The sequence below is a fragment of the Eubalaena glacialis genome, chromosome 12 (assembly GCF_028564815.1).
Source record: "Eubalaena glacialis isolate mEubGla1 chromosome 12, mEubGla1.1.hap2.+ XY, whole genome shotgun sequence".
Lineage (NCBI taxonomy): Eukaryota > Metazoa > Chordata > Mammalia > Artiodactyla > Balaenidae > Eubalaena > Eubalaena glacialis.
In genome coordinates, this window is record NC_083727.1 from 61,827,590 (window position 1) to 61,849,513 (window position 21,924).

Genomic DNA, 21,924 nt, shown 5'->3' on the forward strand with positions numbered 1-21,924 from the left:
GTGTCACGTGTCTCCCAAAGGCACACGATCCAGACAAACAACAGCAGGGCCACTAGTCAAGCTCCTCAGGGATGAGTCCTCCCAGAGGAATCAGCTGCACGTAGATCAGGACGAATGACTAAATATACACTCTGGCAGCTTCGAGCACCAAGCCCTGAAATAGCAGAAGCGCTCAGTGCCCAGCTGGGGGCCCTCCAAGGATCAAACATCCTCCAGGCACAGCACTATTTGGGATGTGAACAAACCACTATTTATTCTCTTCACTAACATTTAGTAAAAAGGAAATGGAGATATCCTCATCACATTTGTAGAAAAGACTGTAGCTACCTGGGAGGGGCTGCCAGAAGTTTCAGGAAGAAAATTGAGAAGTGGTACACATTTAATTACTTTAAGGAATGGTAAGTAAAAAAATAAAATGAGGTATCATGAAGAAGCCCAGAAACTGCCTCTCCAAAAAAAAAAAAAATAGTAATGAGACATGCATATATGAAATTAAACTGAGGAAGGGTGCAGATATGATGAAAGATTGCAATTTGGGCGGGGGGATGAGGGAATGAGAGTTCTCAGGTCACAGTATTTTATTCCATTTCTAGTTACCAAGGTCCTAGCATTAAGAATGAGGACACCACTTAGCGGAATTTTTTGGTTAAATGGTCACCCGCAGTTTGATTTCTTTGAGGCTTGGACTGTACTACAGGGATGGACAAATGTTTGCAAAGCTGTTGAGAGGGCACATACAATGAACAAGAATTACCAATGAAAAGAGCACTGAAGAAAAGGCAAAGGGACACTGGGTGATGTTGAAATGTCCAAACAAAAGGATTTCATTTTCCAATCCACCCATATCATTTCAACACGGCCAAAATTAGCACAGAAATCACTACTCTTATTTGGCACAGGTCGGTCCCCACTGGGAAGGAATCGGGCGCGGGGCGAAAGAATAGCAAGTGGAAAGTTCCACATCAGACTCTGTGAGATCCATGAAAGCAGGGCCACATGGGACCCTTCTGCAACCGACTGCCCAGAACCCATCACGCAGCAGCAGCAGTGGTGCTTGAGAGCACGCGACTGGGTGGAGTAGACACTCGGTGACTCTTTAAAATGAACGAAAGATTGAATTAAGCACATGGAGCAGAGAGTCAGAGTTCGCAACGTGACACAGGCACGAAGGCAGGCAGAGCTGGCCATTACCCCTTCAATCTGCAGGCACTACACCAGAGAACAGGAATGGCCAAACCCTTCCTAATTTCTTTTAAAGTCATGGGATTAATTTGATGCACCTCTCCGTCCACCACGCCCAAGTATTTTTGCACTTCTATTATGAATTTAGAAGCTGTGGACCAAAGTGGGAAAAACCCAAGAATTAGAAGACGTGAATTTGATTTCTAGCTTTGTTACTTCAGTTTCCCATTTGTGACACAAAGCAAAGAAGCGCAAAGCAATGCGAGACAAAGAAGCACTCTGGAAACTGTGATGTGATATTCAAATGTGAAGTATTATGATAGTATTGTTGGACACACAGTACTGTTTGAAGTCCTTGCTTCTCCCTGGTCAGACGTGCATTTGGAACAGTTTATCATCTAAGAGATAAAAGACGAAAGCTGAGTACATCACTAGTGTCCTCTATTTTCCAACTATAAAGGGATAGTAGCTTTTTGTTCACTTTCTGGGACTCCTTTTGAGGAAAATGATTAAATCAAACTCTAAGGTGGGTAGTTTGTGGAGTAGATAAAAGCCCAGGAGGGGCTTGTCAAAAAAAAAAATCACCGCATCTGAGGTTGTTGACTACTCTAAACAGTATGTGACTTACGTCTCTAGAGATATAAAGTGAATGTGTTATTAACAGTATGACTTATGGAAGCAAATTTCCAACAAAAATACCAGGAAAAACGCAGTTTTAAAAGGTGAAACTCTCTGTGTATACCAATTTTCTTAGAATAAATCCAGCCTTTTGTAGGAATAGTAGGATGTCTTATTATCCATTCAGTACATTTTAATATGAAAACTATACATTATTGTTTTTATTTATTATTTATAGAGTGTAAGAGAACAACACGGTAGCATTCAACACAAACCCTACAGGCACAGCCTCTGCCTCTGGGGATGTAGAATCAAAGACAGATGTAAACATGATTACCTCTCCAGCCACAAACCAGGTGACATGGTCCCTCTTTGCCAAACTAAAATGGGACATGACTAGGATAAAGGGGACCCTCCCTGCTAAGGTCTGATCTTGTCTGACATCAGTGATGTGACCACTGAATTGTTTGGTCCTGTTATCCACTGAAGTCCAGGCAAAGTTAGACTCAAAATATAAGGAGGAGCCCTCAACCCAAGGTTAATAAAGGAAGAAAATCACTGACATATGTACTATCCTTATAAAATAGTAAGATAAGGACTTCCCTGGTGGCGCAGTGGTTAAGAATCTGCCCGCCAATGCAGGGGACACAGGTTCAACCCCTGGTCTCGGAAGAGCCCACATGCCGCGGAGCAGCTAAGCCCGTGCACCACAACTACTGAAGCCTGCGCCCCTAGAGCCCGTGCTCCGCAACAAGAGAAGCCACCGCAATGAGAAGCCCACGCACCACAACGAAGAGTAGCCCCCGCTCACGGCAACTAGAGAAAGCCCGTGCACGGCAACAAAGACCCAATGCAGCCAAAAATTAATTAATTTTTAATTAATTTTTTTAAAAAGTAAGATAAGTCCTCTTCACTAAAAGTAGGAAGCAGTTAATAGATTAATAATTAAAGGTAAATAAAACTTCTCCACATTCAGAAATAAAGTTAAGATAAATCTCTTTAACCTAATAATTGAACACTTTTATAAAGCTTTTTACCCCAGGATCTAGCTTCTAACACTGTGCCCAGCACATAATAGGCGCGTGAGAAATACCCATTTGTACTTCCACAAACTATCCATTTTTAAATGTCCTTCTTGTTTCTGCTACTTCAGAGATGAAATAATAATCCAGAGAGCTAGATAATGGTTTAAAATCAGAAGGATCCCTCCCAATTGGGGTAAGGCCTGGAGAGGGAAATGGAGTTAGCTAACCTGTACCCTGCCTTACATTCCATGGTTTGGGGCATTTAGTAGGTGCTCAATAAATACTGATGGATGGACAGCCACACTTTCTCCCTATGCTAGCAAATATAAGAATTTACATTATATTCAGGTTTTTCTACAAACTGTACTCTCATGGAAAGTAATATCCTCCTCATTCTCAGAAAGGAGAACCTGAGATATAAAAGGCAGAGAATGTACTTTCCTGAGAAAAAAAAGATCAGCCAGCACTTCCTATGAAACGAAAACAGACCTAATATGTGGGAGTGGTATGGACTGTTTCATGATTTCACTCTAAGTTTTAGAGCAGGACTCCCTGGCTCAGTAGTCTGAAAATATACGTTGAATCTAACAGGAGAAATTTAACAGGGCCCTGTTGAAACAAAATCCTAAGTCAAAGCTAAAACCCAAAAGCAAAATAAAACAGTGGAGATTTGCCAGGTCACGGATGCCAGTGATCTCATGCCCCATGTTTCTTCCTCGGCTGATTTGCTCATTTTTTAGTCTCCTCTTTCTTTGAGCCCAACAACCAATTTAGTGTCTTTCATCTGCAACCTGAGAAATTGCTGGCCTTGAACCCTAAGACCAAACTGTTGAGCTGAATCGAACTGAACTTTTTTAAAAAAGGATTTTTTGAGGGGACTTCTTTGTCCTTATATATCCAAAGTGTGTATATGCTATGGAGAACAGTATGGAGGGTCCTTAAAAAGCTAAAAATAGAACTACCATACGACCCAGCAATCCCACTACTGGGCATATACCCTGAGAAAACCATAATTCAAAAAGAGTCATGCACCCAAATGCTCATTGCAGCACTATTTACAATAGCCAGGACATGGAAGCAACCTAAGCGTCCATCGACAGATGAATGGATAAAGAAGATGTGGCACATATATACAATGGAATATTACTCAGCCATAAAAGGAAACGAAATTGAGTTATTTGTAGTGAGGTGGATGGACCTAGAGTCTGTCATACAGAGTGAAGTAAGTCAGAAAGAGAGCAACAAATACCGTATGCTATTCCACATATATATGGAATCTAAAAAAAAATGGTTCTGAAGAACCTAGAGGCAGGACAGGAATAAAGACGCAGACGTAGAGAATGGACTTGAGGACACAGGGAGGGGGAAGGGTAAGCTGGGACGAAGTGAGAGAGTGGCATTGATATATATACACTACCAAGTGTAAAACAGATGCCCAGTGGGAAGCAGCTGCATAGCACAGGAAGATCAGGTTGGTGCTTTGTGACCACCTAGAGGGGTGGGATAGGGAGGGTGGGAGGGAGACGCAAGAGGGAGGGGATATGGGGATATATGTATACATACAGCTGATTCACTTTCTTATACAGCAGAAACAACACTGTAAAGCAATTATACTCTAATAAAGATGTTAAAAAAAAAAAAGTGTGTATATGGGGCAGTCTCTACATTACCTGTGAATATAAAGTGAAGTTAACGGATAGACCAAGTAGTTTCAGGCTATGGAAGGGAGAAAAAAAATGTCTAGGGGGGATGAAGAAGGCTTCTGTGAGAGAGGACACAAGATAAAGTTTTAAAAGGTCAGATGGAAAAAAAGAGGAGACAAAAAGCACGATCTTGGGGGATTTCATAGGTTTCCAAATCCACAGAATGGTTATCACGGCCTGCAGCACATTTTAGCAGGAAAGGGACTGGATAAGGGACAGCAGGAAAAAGAAAAAAAAAAATAGTTTGTTCCCTGAGGATAACTTGATGGTTCTTATGACACATCTTTAGAGCCAAACTGCATGAAGTCTGGTGAATAGTAAAAATTGGGCCTTTTGCCAAATAAAGGGAATATCCCAGATTACATTATCAGTAGATTAGATAGTGGAAGAGCCACACGCGTAGATGTGTGTGTGTATGTTTGCTGCATTCTCACATAAGTTACCAGTTGCACATAATCAAACAGCACTACCCCTCCATCCGCTTTTCTATTACTTGCCCTACTTTGTGCCAATTTCCATTTTTCTCCCCAACACCCCTTGTTTCACTGTTCTTCTTTAAGACATGGGATAGGGATTTGTCAAAGTCAATGAGCACTTTATTACAGTGAGAACGTTCCGTAATGAACAATTCAGCAATTTAATGAGATTCTGTAGATCTGTCTCCAGCCTGTCCATCAAGTTTCACTTCTATAAAGCACCCTGACACTAATCCTCTGGCATACCCAATCTTCACCCTGGGCTGAATATTAGATTCTTCCATGGTATATTGCATTACTAGTATAACCTCAGCAAAAATCATGAACTTAACTATACTTGAAGCAATATAACTGGACTGATTTGATTTTTATCTATTGGGTTGAGTGCGAGGGAATTACTTATTTACTAAGATAAAGCCAAAACAGTTTCTTATTGCCTGCTGAATGACTAAATTGATAATATTTATGTGAGTCTTTTAATCCTTTCTTGAGGACCAGGTATAAGAAAACATTGCCTACAGCAGAAAGCAGCTTTTGAAATTCTACATTATAAAATTAGTAACATTTAGAGAGGCAATTATGATAACTCTTACGTGAATAGTATGGAATTTTTTGGACACTCACACATCTGTACATTACCATGTCGATATCGGGCAGTGCCTTCAACTGTGCCACAAGAAGAGAAGCCACAAGGATGGTTGGCTCACATCTCAATTAGGTTAGAAATAATTAAATACAGAATTCATTCTAAGTCTTTGTTTTTCCCTTTGGGAAGGAAAGAAACATTTGGCAGTTCCTCACTTTGAGCTGACCAGAGTAACTCTGATGATTTGTGTTTTCCATAGGTAATTAAAATTCATACCCAAAACTCACCCTCACCAACACTTTCGACCTCTGCCTGAACAACCATGATGAGAAATACCTAAGAAGCAGAAAATAATTTATGGCTTGTATTTTTTTCACTGATATTTTCTTCTCAAGACAGCGTGGAATACTGGAGAGATGAGGGCAGGTGTCAACAAAGCTGGATGTGAAGGCTGGCTCTGCTCTATAATCCTGAGGCAAGACACTGAAGCCTCGTTTTGCTTGTCTGGAGGATGGAATGATAACAACCATCCTTCAGGCCTGTTGTGATGATAAGTTAATAAGTCTGCAAAGAGCCCGGGTCCTGAAAGGCCCTCAGTACACTGCGGGTCTTATTATCCTCACTGGTGGAAGCAACAGTGAAGAGGGAAGTTGCTGATTAAAGTAAGATAAAGAAAGAAATAAGGGAGAAAGGCATCGGGAAAATTAGCAATCAGTAGAATCAGATGCTGATAATTAACAGCTACCTATGACTCCATTTTGTCCAGAATTAAAGTATTCTCTGAATGTCATTTGATAAGATACAAGGTATTCATTGCCTCATCAGCTAATAGAAGACTTCATATTTTCCCTTGTATTCGTTATATAAATATTTTTCAAATGATCATGAAATCTTGAAAGTATGGCACCCTAGAAGTAACAGGATGGCTTAGCCACTGCTTCAGAGAGTAAGGCAGACAGTATAAGAAGCAGGGGAAGATGGGCTCTGACTGTTTCCCAAAGACACCGTGTGGACTGTTCAAGGATAGTCACTGGGGATGAGCAGAAATGGATTTCAATTGAATAATCAAATTGAAAACACAAAACATCCTCCTGTCCCCTAGGCAAAGGGTATCTGAAAAGAATGCTATGTCAGGTGAAAAAGCAGGGCTTAGGAAAATAGCAATGAATGCAGAATGAACTAAGGAGGGAGATTTTTCCACTGTGAAGGGAGGAGAGCTTCCTCTCATTTAAGGTCCCAGCTGCTCTCTACTGCAACAAAGAAATGTTTCTGAATTGTTTACAGGAAAGCCCAGAATTTATTCTGATTCCATTGGTCTTAAATAGGCATAAATACCACTTTACAATCCATCCTTCTCATATTCAGTTTAAGTAACTATGTTTCACAGGGGAATAAAAACCCTTGACTCTTTCTGATGTAACCACCTTAGGTTCTGGGAAACCACGGTGAGGGTGTGAGGAATCTCACCTGCGATTCCCTGAGTTAAGCTGAGTGGGCTGAGGCCTCAAGCCTCAAGGGCTGGTGTTCTCCAGTTACTTGCCCATCAAGGAGCACTGACTTCTAAGACTTCAATTCCAATGTGGGCCAAACCAGACAAAATAGTTGTTGTCGTTCCTCAATTCTTTAACATTTAATCATTCCTTTTAATCACGACTTCACGCCGAAAGAGGACCCATGCAGAGTGCCCTTACCTGCCAGATCTGCTCTTCACTCAAGGAGGTCAGGCGGTCGCTCTTCAGGACCTCCTGAAGCAGACAATAAGGGAGCGTTAGAATGTCTTCTGGGCGATTCTTCAGGAGCTCAGAGAGATGTTTCACTAAGAAATCGATCACTGCCTTCTCCAACAAAGTGAGGTTAAAGAGGTCAGCAAGTCTGTACAGATCCAAGTAATTAAAGCTATTTAATTCCTGGTGCCAAAAAAAAATGGAAAAAAGATCTCTTAGAAATCAATCCAAGAAAGAGCAAGCAAGAAATTCAGACTGACTCCCTAAAGTCTGCATGACAGGAGTGGGAGAAAGGGAACTGCACTCCATTGATAATGTAAAAAACAACAGCAACAAAATCCTCAATTATACGGCTCTGGGCAGAGAACTGTTGTTCTAGAATTTAACATTTTTCCTTACTTTGCCCCTCTTAAAAACCAATATACTTAAAGACATCTTTAAAAAGGGACTGAAAGGGGTTTCCGGTTTTACTGGCTAAAATGTTACTTTGCAACTTTTTAGAAACATTTTACCAAAGAAAACAATTTGTCTACCATATTTTATAGCTCTCAGGTGGTAAGATTTTTCTACTAAAGATAATATGAGGGCAGGTAGAGCGGGAGCCATGACTAGATGACAAAAACTATAGCCCTACTCTTTTTCTAAAACTTCAAATTAAGTACAAATTTGAGTTAAAAACAACCTATCCTGACTTAATGAGCTAAAACAAAGATTTTTACATGTAAAGTCTCAGGAAATGAAGACATCTCACAGAGTCCTGTCGTGAATAATTCTATATTGAATCCACCTGAGATGGACGATTTATAATTGTTCTTAGTTTTTTGTTAGCCTCAAAAATTCAGGCTATCAATGACAATCTTTTCGAAGAGTTTCTATAGCAATGCTTCATTGTGGGGGGATTCTACCTGTCTCTACAAGTTCTCAAACTCAGAGCCAGAGCTCTAAAATAATGCCCCCAGAGAGCCAGGACACCTGTGAAACCTTTGCCTTGTAACTCTGCAAGAACCATAGTGGGCATGCAGGTTTGTTGATAGAAAACTTACCTATTTCAAGTAGATTGAGAGTGGGCTGTGTCCTAGTTTTCCCTCATTTTCAACTTGCAATTATTATTACAATATTTTCTAGTAACTTAAGGAATGCAGAATACCATCAGATAGCTATTTTACTCCACTGATTAAGTATTTTCAACATACTTATCCCTTTTTCTAGTAATCTAACAGTATTAAGAACTCTTTCTAAAATCTTTATATTCTATTTTAATGTATCTGTTTCCATAAAATTTTAAGGTTTAAAGGAATATGTTCTAAATCGGCACTGTCCAACATGGTAACCACCAGCCACATGTGGCTACTGGGCATTTGAAATGTGGCTAGTGTGATTTGAGATGTGCTGTGTTAAATATATACTGAAAGCAAGGAGTAAGAAAAATAGAATATAAAATGACTCATTAATAATTTTTACATTGATTGTATGTTGAAATGGTATTATTCTGGATATAGTGGATTAAATATATTATTATCATTAATTTCACCTGTTTCTTTTTAGTTTTTAATGCAGCTACTAGAAAATTTAAAATTAACATATGTGGCTTCCATTAAGCTTCTATTGTACAATGCTGTTCTAAATAATGGAATGTATAATGAAGAAAGTGTAAAAATAGATCTCAGAGAAACAGCTGCTTCATCACCACGGCCACCTGATTCTTGTTTGTTTGTTTGTTTGTTTTGTTTTACTTTAGATTCTATTTCTTTTGGTGGGAGATGACTCTTTAATTACATTCCTAACAGGAGTCAAGCTAGATGACTTCAGGAATCAGCCATAAGATTCTCGCTCTTAGTAGCTCTACTGGCCAACACAATTGAAAAGGAATAAATACTTATCTATAAAATGAAGTTTACCACAGTTGACCACTAAAATCCATTACAACTCAAATATCTAAGGGTCCACTCATAGCCATTCAATTAAAATATCTGGGCTTCCCATCCAGCAGATTTTATCAAAGGAATACTGCATATTTTGCCTCCAGCATCAGTTTTTTCAAGTAATGTTTAAACTTATTCTTCAAATCTTACTTTTTCCTATTGGTAAATTCTACTACGGGAGGAAAGAAGATGTAACCCTTGCACATGGAGCTTCCACAACGAACTTTAGGACCATCTCCTCGGGATGAATAAGTTATTTCTGGTCAGTATATCTATAAAGCCAGTTTAACTGCTCCAGGACCCTGGATACGATTTCAGTGTCCCAGTAAGTCACTCTGCAGTCCCCCAGACGCGTGATGGGGGTCGGGGAGCGGTGTCAGTGCCTTTCAGGTACCCTGGGCACATGCGCAAGCCCTGGTTCAAGGTCCTAAGGCACCACACAGAAAGATGAGCATGCAGAGGCGGAAACAAGCAAGCTCTGTAAAGTAAAAGGTGGACGGGCACAGCTGAAGAATAGTGTTTTTTTTCCCACTCGTTCTGCCAAAAAGACGGCTTTGAGTTTGGGGCTGGATTATGTAGCGGCAATCAAATATTCTTTATTAAGCATCTTTATATCTTTGTATAGAGACATTGGGTTTCTTCTGATTAGAAGCCTGCAACTTAAATACAGGCCAATTCAAAACTGTGGACGACCAGAGAATTAATTTAATTTAATACAGGATTTTAAAAAGTGTGCTTCTTTTCTGCTGTGTTTCTTTTGAATGTAATTATTTAATGCCTGCTTCCACAGTCCTGAAATGTTTTTGTTTCCTAAGGGTATAATTCTATATAACTCCCAAATCCAATCTAACACAGCATTTGATATTAGTGGAGAACTAAGGCTAAATGCACAAGTGTCAATGGCTAAGTGAAGAGCAAAGGGGAACTGAACTGACACATACCCGTGTACGAGAGAAACAGCAGTTAAAAGTCTGCTCCTGGACTTCCTTGATGGTGCAGTGGTAAAGAATCCGCCTGCCAATGCAGGGGACACGGGTTTGAGCCCTGATCTGGGAAGATCCCACATGACCCGGAGCAACTAAGCCCGTGCGCCACAACCACTGAGCCCTCATGCCACAACTACAGAAGCCCATGCGCCTAGAGCTCGTGCTCCGCAACAAGAGAAACCACCGCAATGAGAAGCCCGCTCACCATGACAAAGAGTAGCCCCTGCTCACTGCACCTAGAGAAAGCCCGTACGCAGCAATGAGGACCCAACACAGCCAAAAATAAACAAATAAATTTAAAAAAGTCTGCTCCCTATCTTTACCTTTTCATTTCTCCTCTCTTCTGCTTAAAAACATAATTTCCCCAAATCTACTGTGCTTTTTTATGTATGTCAAAGGTTTCCGTTCCCCTTGCCATGCATACTTAGCACCTCGGTAGTTACACTGTGTAAACTGAGGAGTTGAGGGAAAAAAGAAAACCTTCATTGGGGTCTTGATACCACAATATACGTTCCTCCTACTGGAGCCAATGTATTTATGTGAGTCTTAAGCAAAATCATCACTTCTTGTTCTTTTGGCTAAGACCATATGCAAGTAAAATAATCACCAATAATGCTGCTTTTAAGGATTCCCATTAATGTGATTAAGGAGGTGGGAAGCAATGGTTAAACTGCATTAAATGCTCACCTGTAATACTCTGCAAGGAAAAAAAATCATCACTGTTATGAAAGTAGTGCCATTATGTTTCTGGTTATAAAAAGTAATAAATTTGTCCATTTCATAAAATTCAGGAAGTACAAAGTATGGAAAAGAAAACAGAAATGATTCATATTTCACCATGCAGAGATAATCACTATTAATGTTTTTGTATATATTTCTAGACTTTTTTGAAAGAAGTCTTCGATATATCAAAGAAAGAGAAAGAACAATTGTATTCAGGAGCAGAACAAACTGTCAACAGCCATAGGCACTTGGAGGCAACCCAGGTTGATGGAGAAGAGCAAAGGCCATAGAATCAGGTAGACCTGGTTCAAATCCAGTGCAAATTCTTATTGCTGGCTATGACCCTGGGTCAGTCACTGATCCTCTGTTATTCCCCATTTACGAAATAGAGAGTTCACCCAGTTCATAGGGTCGTTGTGGAGATAATGAATCAAAAGCACTTACCGCACGGCTTGGCACATGGAAAGTAGACAGTAGATTTGGCAGGCAAGGAACAATAAAGTACATTTGAGCATTTTTGTTTGGCATCCATAATCCCTGATTCATCACTGATGCAAGGAGGTCAAAATAGAGAATGTGGTCCCTTTAGATATCAAAGTCTTAAGTAAGCTGCACCATTAAATCAGGGAAAAGGAGGATAGCCAGAGTAAAAACCATGCAATTGAGTTGTAAACTGCTTACATGTTAATGCCTCTCACATCTATATTATTAGCCCAAATCTCTCTCCTAAGCTCTGAATTCATTTTCCCAACTGCCGATAAGAGGACATCTTCTCTTGGATATTCCACAGCTACACTGAACTCAACATGCCCACATTGAACTTATTTTTTGCAAACTTGCATCTTCTCCTTGTTCTAGTTATGAGATTGTCTCCCTTCTCTTACATTCTATGACGTAGAAATCCAAGTACCCAGGTAGAGGCAGTGGTTTTGAATTGAAGTTACAGCTCAGCAACAAGAAACTCTCTTGAGTAAAAGGAAAAATTTTTTCTTTTATTTTTCTTTTTAAAAAGGTTTCATTTCTGTCACACTGCTTCTCACTTTAAATTTAGTTTCTATTCAGAATTATGGTGCATACATTTTTGTTCTTTGGGGAATCTTTTTAAATGGTATTTATTTTCCTCTGGTTTAGGGCTATTTGGCTTTTCTCTTCCCTTCTATTTGTTTCTTATAGTGTGAACAACAAGTCAAATAACAGAAGAAGAACCATAAAATGTGTCCCCAATACTATACCAGCTATGGAATAAACACCAGTTTTCCAAGTGCAATAATTCTTAAACCTTATATATTCCCCAAATTCAGTCTTTTGGTGTGGCTTATTTCTCTAATTAATTAAAATGGTTATTCCCCAGATTAACTATTGAATATGGTAGGGAAAAGAAAGCACAAGAAAAGGAAATACTATCTTATTTTGGCTTACATTCAAATGTAATTACTTTTGTGAGGCAAATTACTGGGTGGTGAGGACATGAGTGGGAGGAAGTAGGGCAGTTTTGGGGCGTGGGTAAACCCTGTGGCCCTTGTACCAAACCAGGGGAGGCAAAAAAGTCCACCTTTGTGATGGATGTCTCCTGGTGGGGTTCTCATCTGTAGCTGAGTGATTGGCCATTGTATTAGCAAGTGTCTTTCAATATCCCAATTAAGCAAGTACTAATAATTAGTGATGAAACTCCATACAAGACCTCTTTATATCATAAAGAAAGATTAGAGAAGATTTAAGCCTTTCCCTGAACGAATGTCACCCAGACTCACTTGCATTCTAATACACTTTCTTGAATGGGAGAAAATGGTGCAGCCTTATAGCTGAGGTCTGCATGTTCACTGCACATAACCCACAGCCTAGCTCATGTATGCCACAGCCTAGAGACGTGTTGATGCGTGCCAACAGTGATACAAGCTGAGAATCAATAATGCATATTTCTAATACATAGTCTATCTTAGTTTCAGTCACACCCATGTTGTGTCCCAGCCTGTCAGTAACCCCTTGACCATCCAGCACTGCAGTTTAATCATAGCCCTGGCAGGGGAATTATGCAGAACACAGAAAATATTTGTCATCTTGTGACTGCATCTACTGTAGACTATCCCCAAAATCTGCCCCACAAATACTCTTCCTCAAATCTAAGAGTCCTTGTTAAACTGACAAGATTAGGAAATCTGATGAAGATGCTTTAATACTAAGGATACCCATGCAAAACATGGCCTTAATAACACCTATTTCTCTTGTTGGCTCATGTAATTCTGAGAACATTACTAACTTACAAAACAAAAATAAGCATCAGCAACCTGTACTATAAGAATGGAAAACTATGACTTATGCTCAAGATAATAAAAAACCTCTCTCAAGGTCAAAATAAAAGTAAATGCCATTTTGATTTCCTGAATTCCCTCCTCCCCCTTCTAAGATAACCAAATTGAACAGGATTCCACATTTTTCTAGGTAATAATACTCAAAAGATGTGACTATTTTGACAATGCTGTGTTTCACTGTTATAATTATAACCTTTCTTTTCCAATTATTGATGCTCTTCACTTATACCCCCTTCAAAATGTCACCTCAATTACCACATGTCAATACTTTACTACAGATAAAGATGGTCAGGAGAGAGAGTGATTTCTATGCCTCTCATGTAATAGCATGCATGAAACTTGAAGTTCTATTATAAAATGTTGATATTACATCACATTCTGAGGAGTCCTCTAAATGAGAAGTCACCCTTGTTACAGAAGTCAAGAAATCTTTTTTTAAAAACTATTCCCGGGACTTCCCTGGTGGCGCAGTGGTTAAGAATCCGCCTGCCAATGCAGGGGACACTGCTTCGAGCCCTGGTCCAGGAAGATCCCACATGCCGCGGAGCAACTAAGCCCGTGCGCCACAACTACTGAGCCTGCGTTCTAGAGCCCACGAACCACAACTACTGAGCCCGCGTGCCACAACTACTGAAGCCCACGCGTCTAGAGCCTGTGCTCTGCAACAAAAGAAGCCACCACAATGAGAAGCCCATGCACTGCAACAAAGGGTAGCCCCCGCTCGCCGCAACTTGAGAAAGCCCGCACGCAGCAACGAAGACCCAATGCAGTCAAAAATAATTAATTAATTAATTGATTAATTAAAAAAAAAAAAACTATTCCCAAATAGGTTCAAAATAGCCTGATACAGGGACTCTGCATATAATCAAATCAGTATGATTTGATTTTTAGCAATGTTAACCAAAAGTTAAATAAAACTATTGTATTGGCTGCTTATAGAGACCAAGTACCAAGTTAGACATAATAAATCTGAAGCCCTTTGTCAGTAAGTCCTAATGCTTCCCACTTCAAGTCTCCTGTCACATACCAATGAACTTGTCACTAAGCTATTCGTGCATGTATCTTCCAATAAGTAAAAACATTCCTAGTAAACTAGTAAGAAGGTTTTACATCTTATGTTTTTTGTATCCTGTACAATGCCAATCACAATGCTTTATCACAGACTGTAATTTAAAAAGTATTTGTTGGATTATGAATTTTAAAAAGCAACATGTTTTTAAAAAGTTGGTTTTTTTTTTTTTTTTTTAAAAAGCACCCCCATGACTTCAAATGGAAAGAGGAAATGACAGTTTGGGTATAGGTCTGACTTTACAATTGGGCAAAATGAACAGATTGCTCACAATTAACTGAGAAAGGTGCTCTCAAATATTTGATCTGAACTTAGAAAATTCTCTCTTGATGCTAACTACCCATCAGGGCTTTTATATAATTGGTAAACATGGGGGAACACCCACTTGTGGTGCCAGATGCATCGGGCCTGGCTTCCACACTGAATCTCGGTTCTCCTGTCTTTTTACATGTTGATTTTTCTTTCCTTCTTAGAATGTCAAAAAGGAACCTTACTTCTCTTTGTATTTAGTGATAACCAGAAATATATAAATGTCTATGCTGTCTGCCAAAAGTATATCAAGCATCATCAGTGTTGGGGAGGAGGACGACAACTGGAATTAGATTCCTCTTCCTAAGAAAGACAGACCCCTCCAGCGGGAAGGACTGTTCCTTCTTCTGACTTCTAATTTCAGGAGCTATTTGTATACTTGAATATTTATTTCACCCTTTGCCAGTGGTTACATACTTTTTCCCCTAGTTGTGTATAAAGGTACAGACTGTATCTGTACTTCTTTAGATCTTCCTCTCAGTCTTCACAAAGAGCACTTTATAAATTTTGATTGATGGATAGTGGGTAGATAAGAAAGACTATCAGACCTTTAAAAAGTCAACTTTTATTGCCTTTACTTCTCAGTTTACAGGAAAACATTGATTCTCCTGCTCCTCTAAAATTATTCAAATATTTTAAATATTTGAATAGTAAATATTAAATAGATTAAATATTTTAATCTTTAAATATTAAAAATGCCTAGAATGTTAGCCACTCTGGAAATAAATATGGCAGCCCAGAAAGAGAGAGAGAGAAAAGAAATAGCTATTGCCTAAACTTCTCACAACTGTATGCTGTTTGGGGGCTACCATTCAATAGCAGATGCATTGCCATTTTATTCTTTATGACTCAGAAAGATTATAAGTTCAACTTGTTGTGCATGTTTATTTGAGTTTATAATTTTATATTTTCCCTGTCGCTTTCACTAGGTTGTAACTGTGGAGACAAGGAACTGGCTGCATGCTTAGTTTGGAGTTGTAGAAAAAGCACATGATTTTTTTTTTTTTAAAGAGTTGTTAAAATAATTTCATTAGTGTATCAGTCAAGGTTCTCCAGAAAAATAGGAGATACACAGAGAGACAGATTTTAAGGAACTGGCTCACAAGATTGTGTGGGCTGGCAAATGTGTACAGCAGGTCAGCTGGCTGGTAACTCAGGCAGGAGTTGAAGGTACAGCCTTGAGTCACAAATCTGTAGATCAGGCTCACTGGCTGGAAATTCAGGCAGCATTTCTGTGTTACAGCCTTGAGGCACAATTCCTTCTTCTTCAGGAAGTCTCAGTTTTTATTCCTAAGGACTTCAACTGATTGGATGAGGCCCGCTCATTCAAAAGTGGTCTCCTTCATTTAAAGTCAACAGATTTTAGGAAAGCACATGATTTGAAGCTGACACATATGGATAGCCTCAGCAAGTGATTAACATCTCATTAGAAAAATCGGAAAGGTGACCTGTGATAAGGATTTCCAAAAACATACGTAAAGTACCTTCCACATAGTAGATGCTCAACATACAGTAGCTGTCTCATTATTATTATTCCCTTTTAAAAATACTACCAACAGCGCTTAAGCTATAGCTTTGCATATTCCACAAATTTCACTCACTGATAGGGTAAAGAGAAGAAAACACTGAATGTCTAATATGGACTTTGTTTTTCTACAAATAACAGTAAAAATCAAAGTTGTTGTGTAACATCACTCATTTCTTTTGTACTTAAAAAACACTTCAGCAGAGATAAAAAAGGAGAATAGATTGAGACATTATGCTGGACCATCACCAAGTATGTATTACTATAACGTACTCTGGTTCCCATGTTCTATATTACACAGAGCAGAAAAGACACACAGAGAAATCTAAGGATGGAGGAGCTGCATTTCTTTATGACCTTATTTGAAAGATAAACTCCTTGGAGAAATACAATTTATTCAGATTATCAAGACCCTGCTGTGCAAATCTACATTCTGGGAGCACACTATGGAGATCAAAAAATATTTACTTTATTCTGTTGGGTATAAAAGCTTTTAATGAATGCATAATTAAGGCAAAAAAGAGTGTATACAGCTTTAGAAATTCCACTTCTGAGCCAAGCCATTAATATCCAAGGCACCATACCCAGTTGTGATTCCACCTGTTTCCTATTTGGATTACAACCTAGTTATAAATCAAGGTATTACATGACTACACGACCTGGTGCTGCAGAAAAGAATTGCACTCCAGGACTAGAGAAAGCAACATAAAGGGCTTTGTTGTGGATGTGTGGTGAAGGGCTGGCCCTTTGGAACATGTTGAAACAAACAAATAAACAAAACCCAAAACCTTGGGATGAATCATGTAGGAAAAAAGTCATCATGCATATCATGTACATAAAGGGACCTGTAAGTTTTCTCCATAATATCTCATATTAGAGTTGATGGGATAAAATCTAACAGTTATGGAAGTAAAAATGAGCAAATCATTGACAATGCAGGCCAGATTATTTGTGATATGATAAAATCATGTAAAACCAGGTATTTTTATTTGTATAAATATAGAGAGAGATATATTTGTATACAAACAAACATATCTGGACAGCTGAATGCAACTATATATTCATGTATTGATACAAATATGCATATGATACAGTGTGATTAAACTAAAACAAAACATTAATAGCAATTCAAAAATACAAGAAAAAAACCCAGCATGCTCTAATTCTTGGAGTCTTTGAAGGCCTGTTTAAATATATTTGTGCTGTATAACAGAGGAATTCTACAATTAGGTTACTAGTACATTTTCATAATCAACTGTATGCATAATATCCAAGGCTCATGAATAATTTTATATTGTTCCTTGGGAAAGTCTGTAGTAAGCTGGAAATCCAGCATGAAGGAAGCACAGAGACACAGCCACCATCAACAACGAATAATTCTGGCCCCAGTCACGATGTGCTGCAAAATGCTATTGCAAAGTTTACTAGAGCTGTCTCAGCACATCAGGTGATTACCACTGAATTATGGACTATAAAGAGGAAACTAATGTATACTTTTCTTTCTTGAATCAAAAATAGTCTATCTGAGCAACTGGAGCTTTAAAACGAAAATTTCAATAATCACAAATCTTTTTTGAACAATGAGAGGCAAAATCAGGTTAAAATTTTTTTAAAGAATAGTAGAGCCTGGAAGTAATTCTGGTATATTTCCTTACTTAGTGCTGCTACCCAAAGTCAGCTGCTGAAAATCAGCCCAATTCTGCAGAATTTCAACAATCTCTCAGTTATCCACATAGACTTTCATCTGAATCATTATTATACATAAGAATGAAGACTGGTAAGGTTTTTTGTTTCAAGTCTTCATTGTTTTGGCTTTTTATATTTTGGATGCTATGCAGGATATATAATATCAATATTTTACATATTTATATATTTTATATATAATGTTAATTTTTCATATATTTATAACTGGGACCAGTTCAAATTTATCTAGATATTATGACACTTTCAAAATCTGAATATCAGTGACTTAACAGGCTGGTAACTGATGTGAATTGAGGTGGCGAGAGCATCTGAAGCAGCGGTTCTCAAACTGTGGTCCCCAGACCAGTAACATTAGCATTACCTGGGAACTTGTTAGGATGCAGATTCTCAGGCTCCTCCTCAGACCTCTTGAATCAGAAACTCTATGGGTAGGGCCCAGCAGTCTCCTTTAACCAGCTATTCACGTGATTCCACACACGGTCAAGTTTAAGAACCACTGATACAGAGTACACATTTGAGTGAAGAAAGAAATGACTCTAACCTGCATAAACATATTCTTACAGCAGAACAAGATGCATGACCCCAGTCCCTCATCCCAGACTCATGAAGTGGGCAAACATTATACTCAGTGTATGGGGCTGAGGCCACAGTACCTGAAGCTGAATTAACGACACAGATAAGCAGTCATTTCCCAGGGCCTGAGCACATGTCCCTCAAAAGGCAGCAAGGAAAAGGTCGGCAGCCTGCTCTAAAGGATATTTGTGGAGGGAGAGTGAGAAAGGGGGTGGGGGAGATGTCTAGGAAGGAAAGACACCTGGAGAGAGGGAGGCATATGGACAGCAGTCTCCTAGTAAGGACTAACTTAGATCTTTCTTCTGTTAAACAAATGCACTGCCTGTATTTCCCCTAGTCAGGGAACTTAGGACACCATGCAACCGTATTACAGAAAATTCCTATCACAGGGAACTCTCTTGGCACATGTAGAAGGACTGCAAACAAACATGCGTTTCTAAGCAACTACTATGCACTAGAGCTAGAAATAAAAGATTTTTCCAATTTCGCCTTGAATTCTGTATATGAGGATGCAGCAATATGTTTTATTTACAGGAAGGGCAGGGGAAACAATAAAACAAAACTTCCTATCTGAAAAGCAGCAACGCCATTGTATATATGTGCCATATCTTCTTTATCCATTCATCTGTTGATGGACACTTAGGTTGCTGCTTATATACAATGGAATATTACTCAGCCATAAAAAGAAATGAAATTGAGTTATTTGTAGTGAAGTGGATGGACCTAGAGTCTGTCATACAGAATGAAGTTAGTCAGAAAGAGAAAAACAAATACCATATGCTAACACATATATATGGAATCTAAAAAACAAACAAAAAAAAATGGTCATGAAGAACCTAGGGGCAAGACGGGAATAAAGATGCAGACCTACTAGAGAATGGACTTCAGGATACGGGTAGGGGGAAGGGTAAGCTGGGACAAAGTGAGAAAGTGGCATGGACATATATACACTACCAAATGTAAAATAGATAGCTAGGGGGAAGCAGCCGCATAGCACCGGGAGATCAACTTGGTGCTTTGTGACCACCTAGAGGGGTGGGATAGGGAGGGTGGGAGGGAGACGCAAGAGGGAAGAGATATGAGGATATATGTGTATGTATAACTGATTCACTTTGTTATGAAGGAGAAACTAACACACCGTTGTAAAGCAATTATACTACAATAATAAATAAATAAATAAAAAAGTAGCAACACCAAGTATTATGTTGCTTTTAAAAGCATCAATTTTTACTATTTATTAAAGTATAATTTCAGTGTGATGTTTTCACTTATCAGAGGCAGGGAGTAAGTGATGGTTCATATAATTATTTGTGACTTTTTTTTTCTAAAACAATACATGCACTTCTACAAAAGCCAAGAGAAGTGGCGCAGAGGAAAAATACCTTTTACAGAATGGTTATTATTTCCAAAATATTCAGGAACAGCCTTGTCCAATATGCTGTTGATTGGAAGTAGGTAGTAAAGTTTGTGACATTTCCAGGAATGAAGAAAGACAGGAGTGATGGAAGTGGGTAGGAAGGTTAACTGTGGAATTAATAGAGAAATTCACAAGTGAAGCATGCAATTCTACTGGCTCTGGTTTTCAGGGTACCTACTGCATGTAGGATACCATGCTATAGGATACTTTGCATGCACTATCTCACGAATACTCCAACACTCCTAAGATGTACATTGTATATACGGTATCATATCTGTATCACATCTGTATCTGTGGGCAAAGAGGTTATGTAACTTGCCCAAGGTCACACAACTCTGGGACATGAACTTATATCACAGGGAGATAGATAAGTATATCAATACAAATAATATGGTGTGATCAGCACTCTGGAAGAATGCCTGTAATTAATGAAGAGGAGGGAAATCCAACTCCAAGTAGGTGGATTTATCAGGCAGCTCTGGAAGAGGAGCTATAACACATGAGCAAACTACTTGCAGGTTAAAGAGGAACTCATAGGGTGACATAACGAGGGAAGAATAATCCATAGAGAAGAAGGCTTCATACAAAGAGGTTTGGGCACGGGGACATGCATGAAGTTCACAATGATTGCGGTATAGCATGTGGGTAGTAACTTGTTTTTTTTAAAAAAAAGAAGGCTAAAGCGATAGGAAGTTTCATAATAAAAATGGAACCTGTGAACCACTTCAAGAGGAATGAACCTTGTTTTGAAGGCGGCACTGGAGTGAGGCAAGAGTGAAGGTAGGTAGGTCCATTGGTTAGCAGGAAGTTTCTTTAGTCCAGGAAATAAGTATTGAGGATTTGAATTAAGATGGTGGAAATAGAAATAGAGAGAATGAGAGAGATTTAAAAAGTTAAGGGAGTTCACCCAAGCACTGCACACAGATGTTTGTAACAGCTTAATCATAATTGCCTAAACTTGAAGTGACCAAGATGTCCTTCAGTAAGTGAAGGAGTAAGTAAACTGTGGTCCATCCAGACAATGGAATACTATGCAGCACTAAAAAGAAATGAGCTCTCAAGCCATGAAAAGACATAGAGGAGATTTAAATGCATATTACTAAGCAAAAGAAGCCAATCTGGAAAGGCTACATACTGTATGAATCCAACTATATGACATTCTGGAAAAGGTGAAACTGTGGAGATAGAAAAAGATCAGTGGTTACCAGGGGTTGGGGGGAGGGGAGGGAGGGATGAACAGGCAGAGCACGGAGGATTTTTAGGGCAGTAAGACTATTCTGTATGATACTGTAATGGTAGATGCATGTCATTACACCTTTGTCCAAACCTACAGAATGTAAAACACCAAGAGTGACCCTTAATGTAAACTGTGGACTCTGGGTGATAGTGATGTGATAGTAGGTCCACCAATTGTAACAAATGTACCTCCTCTGGTGGAGGATGTTGATAATGGGGGAGGCTATTCATATATGGGGGCAGGGGGTAAGTGGGAAATCTCTGTGTCTACCTCTCAAATTTGTTGTGAACCTAAAAATTACTCTTTAAAAACAGTGTATTAAAAAAAAAGTTAGGGAGGTAGAATTGAAAGGTTTTGGTGATAGCCTATGTGTAGCACAAGGAGATGGAATATTTTAGGATGACTCCTGGGTTTCTGGCTTGGGTTAACACTCAGAAAGGTCATATGCCTGTGGGATATCCAACAGGAAATGCTGACTAGGCAGTTGGCTTAGAGATGATAAAACATGCTACCCTTGGGTACAGTAAGAATAGGGCACATGAAGGAGACAAGAAATTAAAAGGACAAGGTTAGAAACCTAGTTTGTAACCAGGAGACAGGGATCCAGCTTGTGTTTTGGGGAAAGACATTGCTTTGTGGGCTGGAAAAAATAACTTAGGTTGTACAGCAAAGTATTGATTAGCTTTAGTCAACAGACAGGAAGCTCAGTTGAGCTACTGCAGGAACATCTAGGAAAAATAATCCAGATCTGAATGATGGCAGTGACAATGAAGAAAGAGAAGAAGGCATATGTGAGAACAATTTAAGAGGCTAAACCAATAAAATTTATTGGGATT

General features: G+C 39.0%; 1 protein-coding gene across 1 annotated transcript in view; it reads right to left on the reverse strand.

Annotated features, from left to right (window-relative positions):
- KLHL32 (kelch like family member 32) overlaps positions 1-21,924 on the reverse strand; it is a 237,904-nt gene that overhangs the window by 79,345 nt on the left and 136,635 nt on the right. Inside the window, exon 6 of the mRNA XM_061207178.1 lies at positions 7,282-7,497. Coding sequence (XP_061063161.1) covers positions 7,282-7,497 — 216 coding nt within the window. The remainder of the gene's footprint in view (positions 1-7,281; positions 7,498-21,924) is intronic.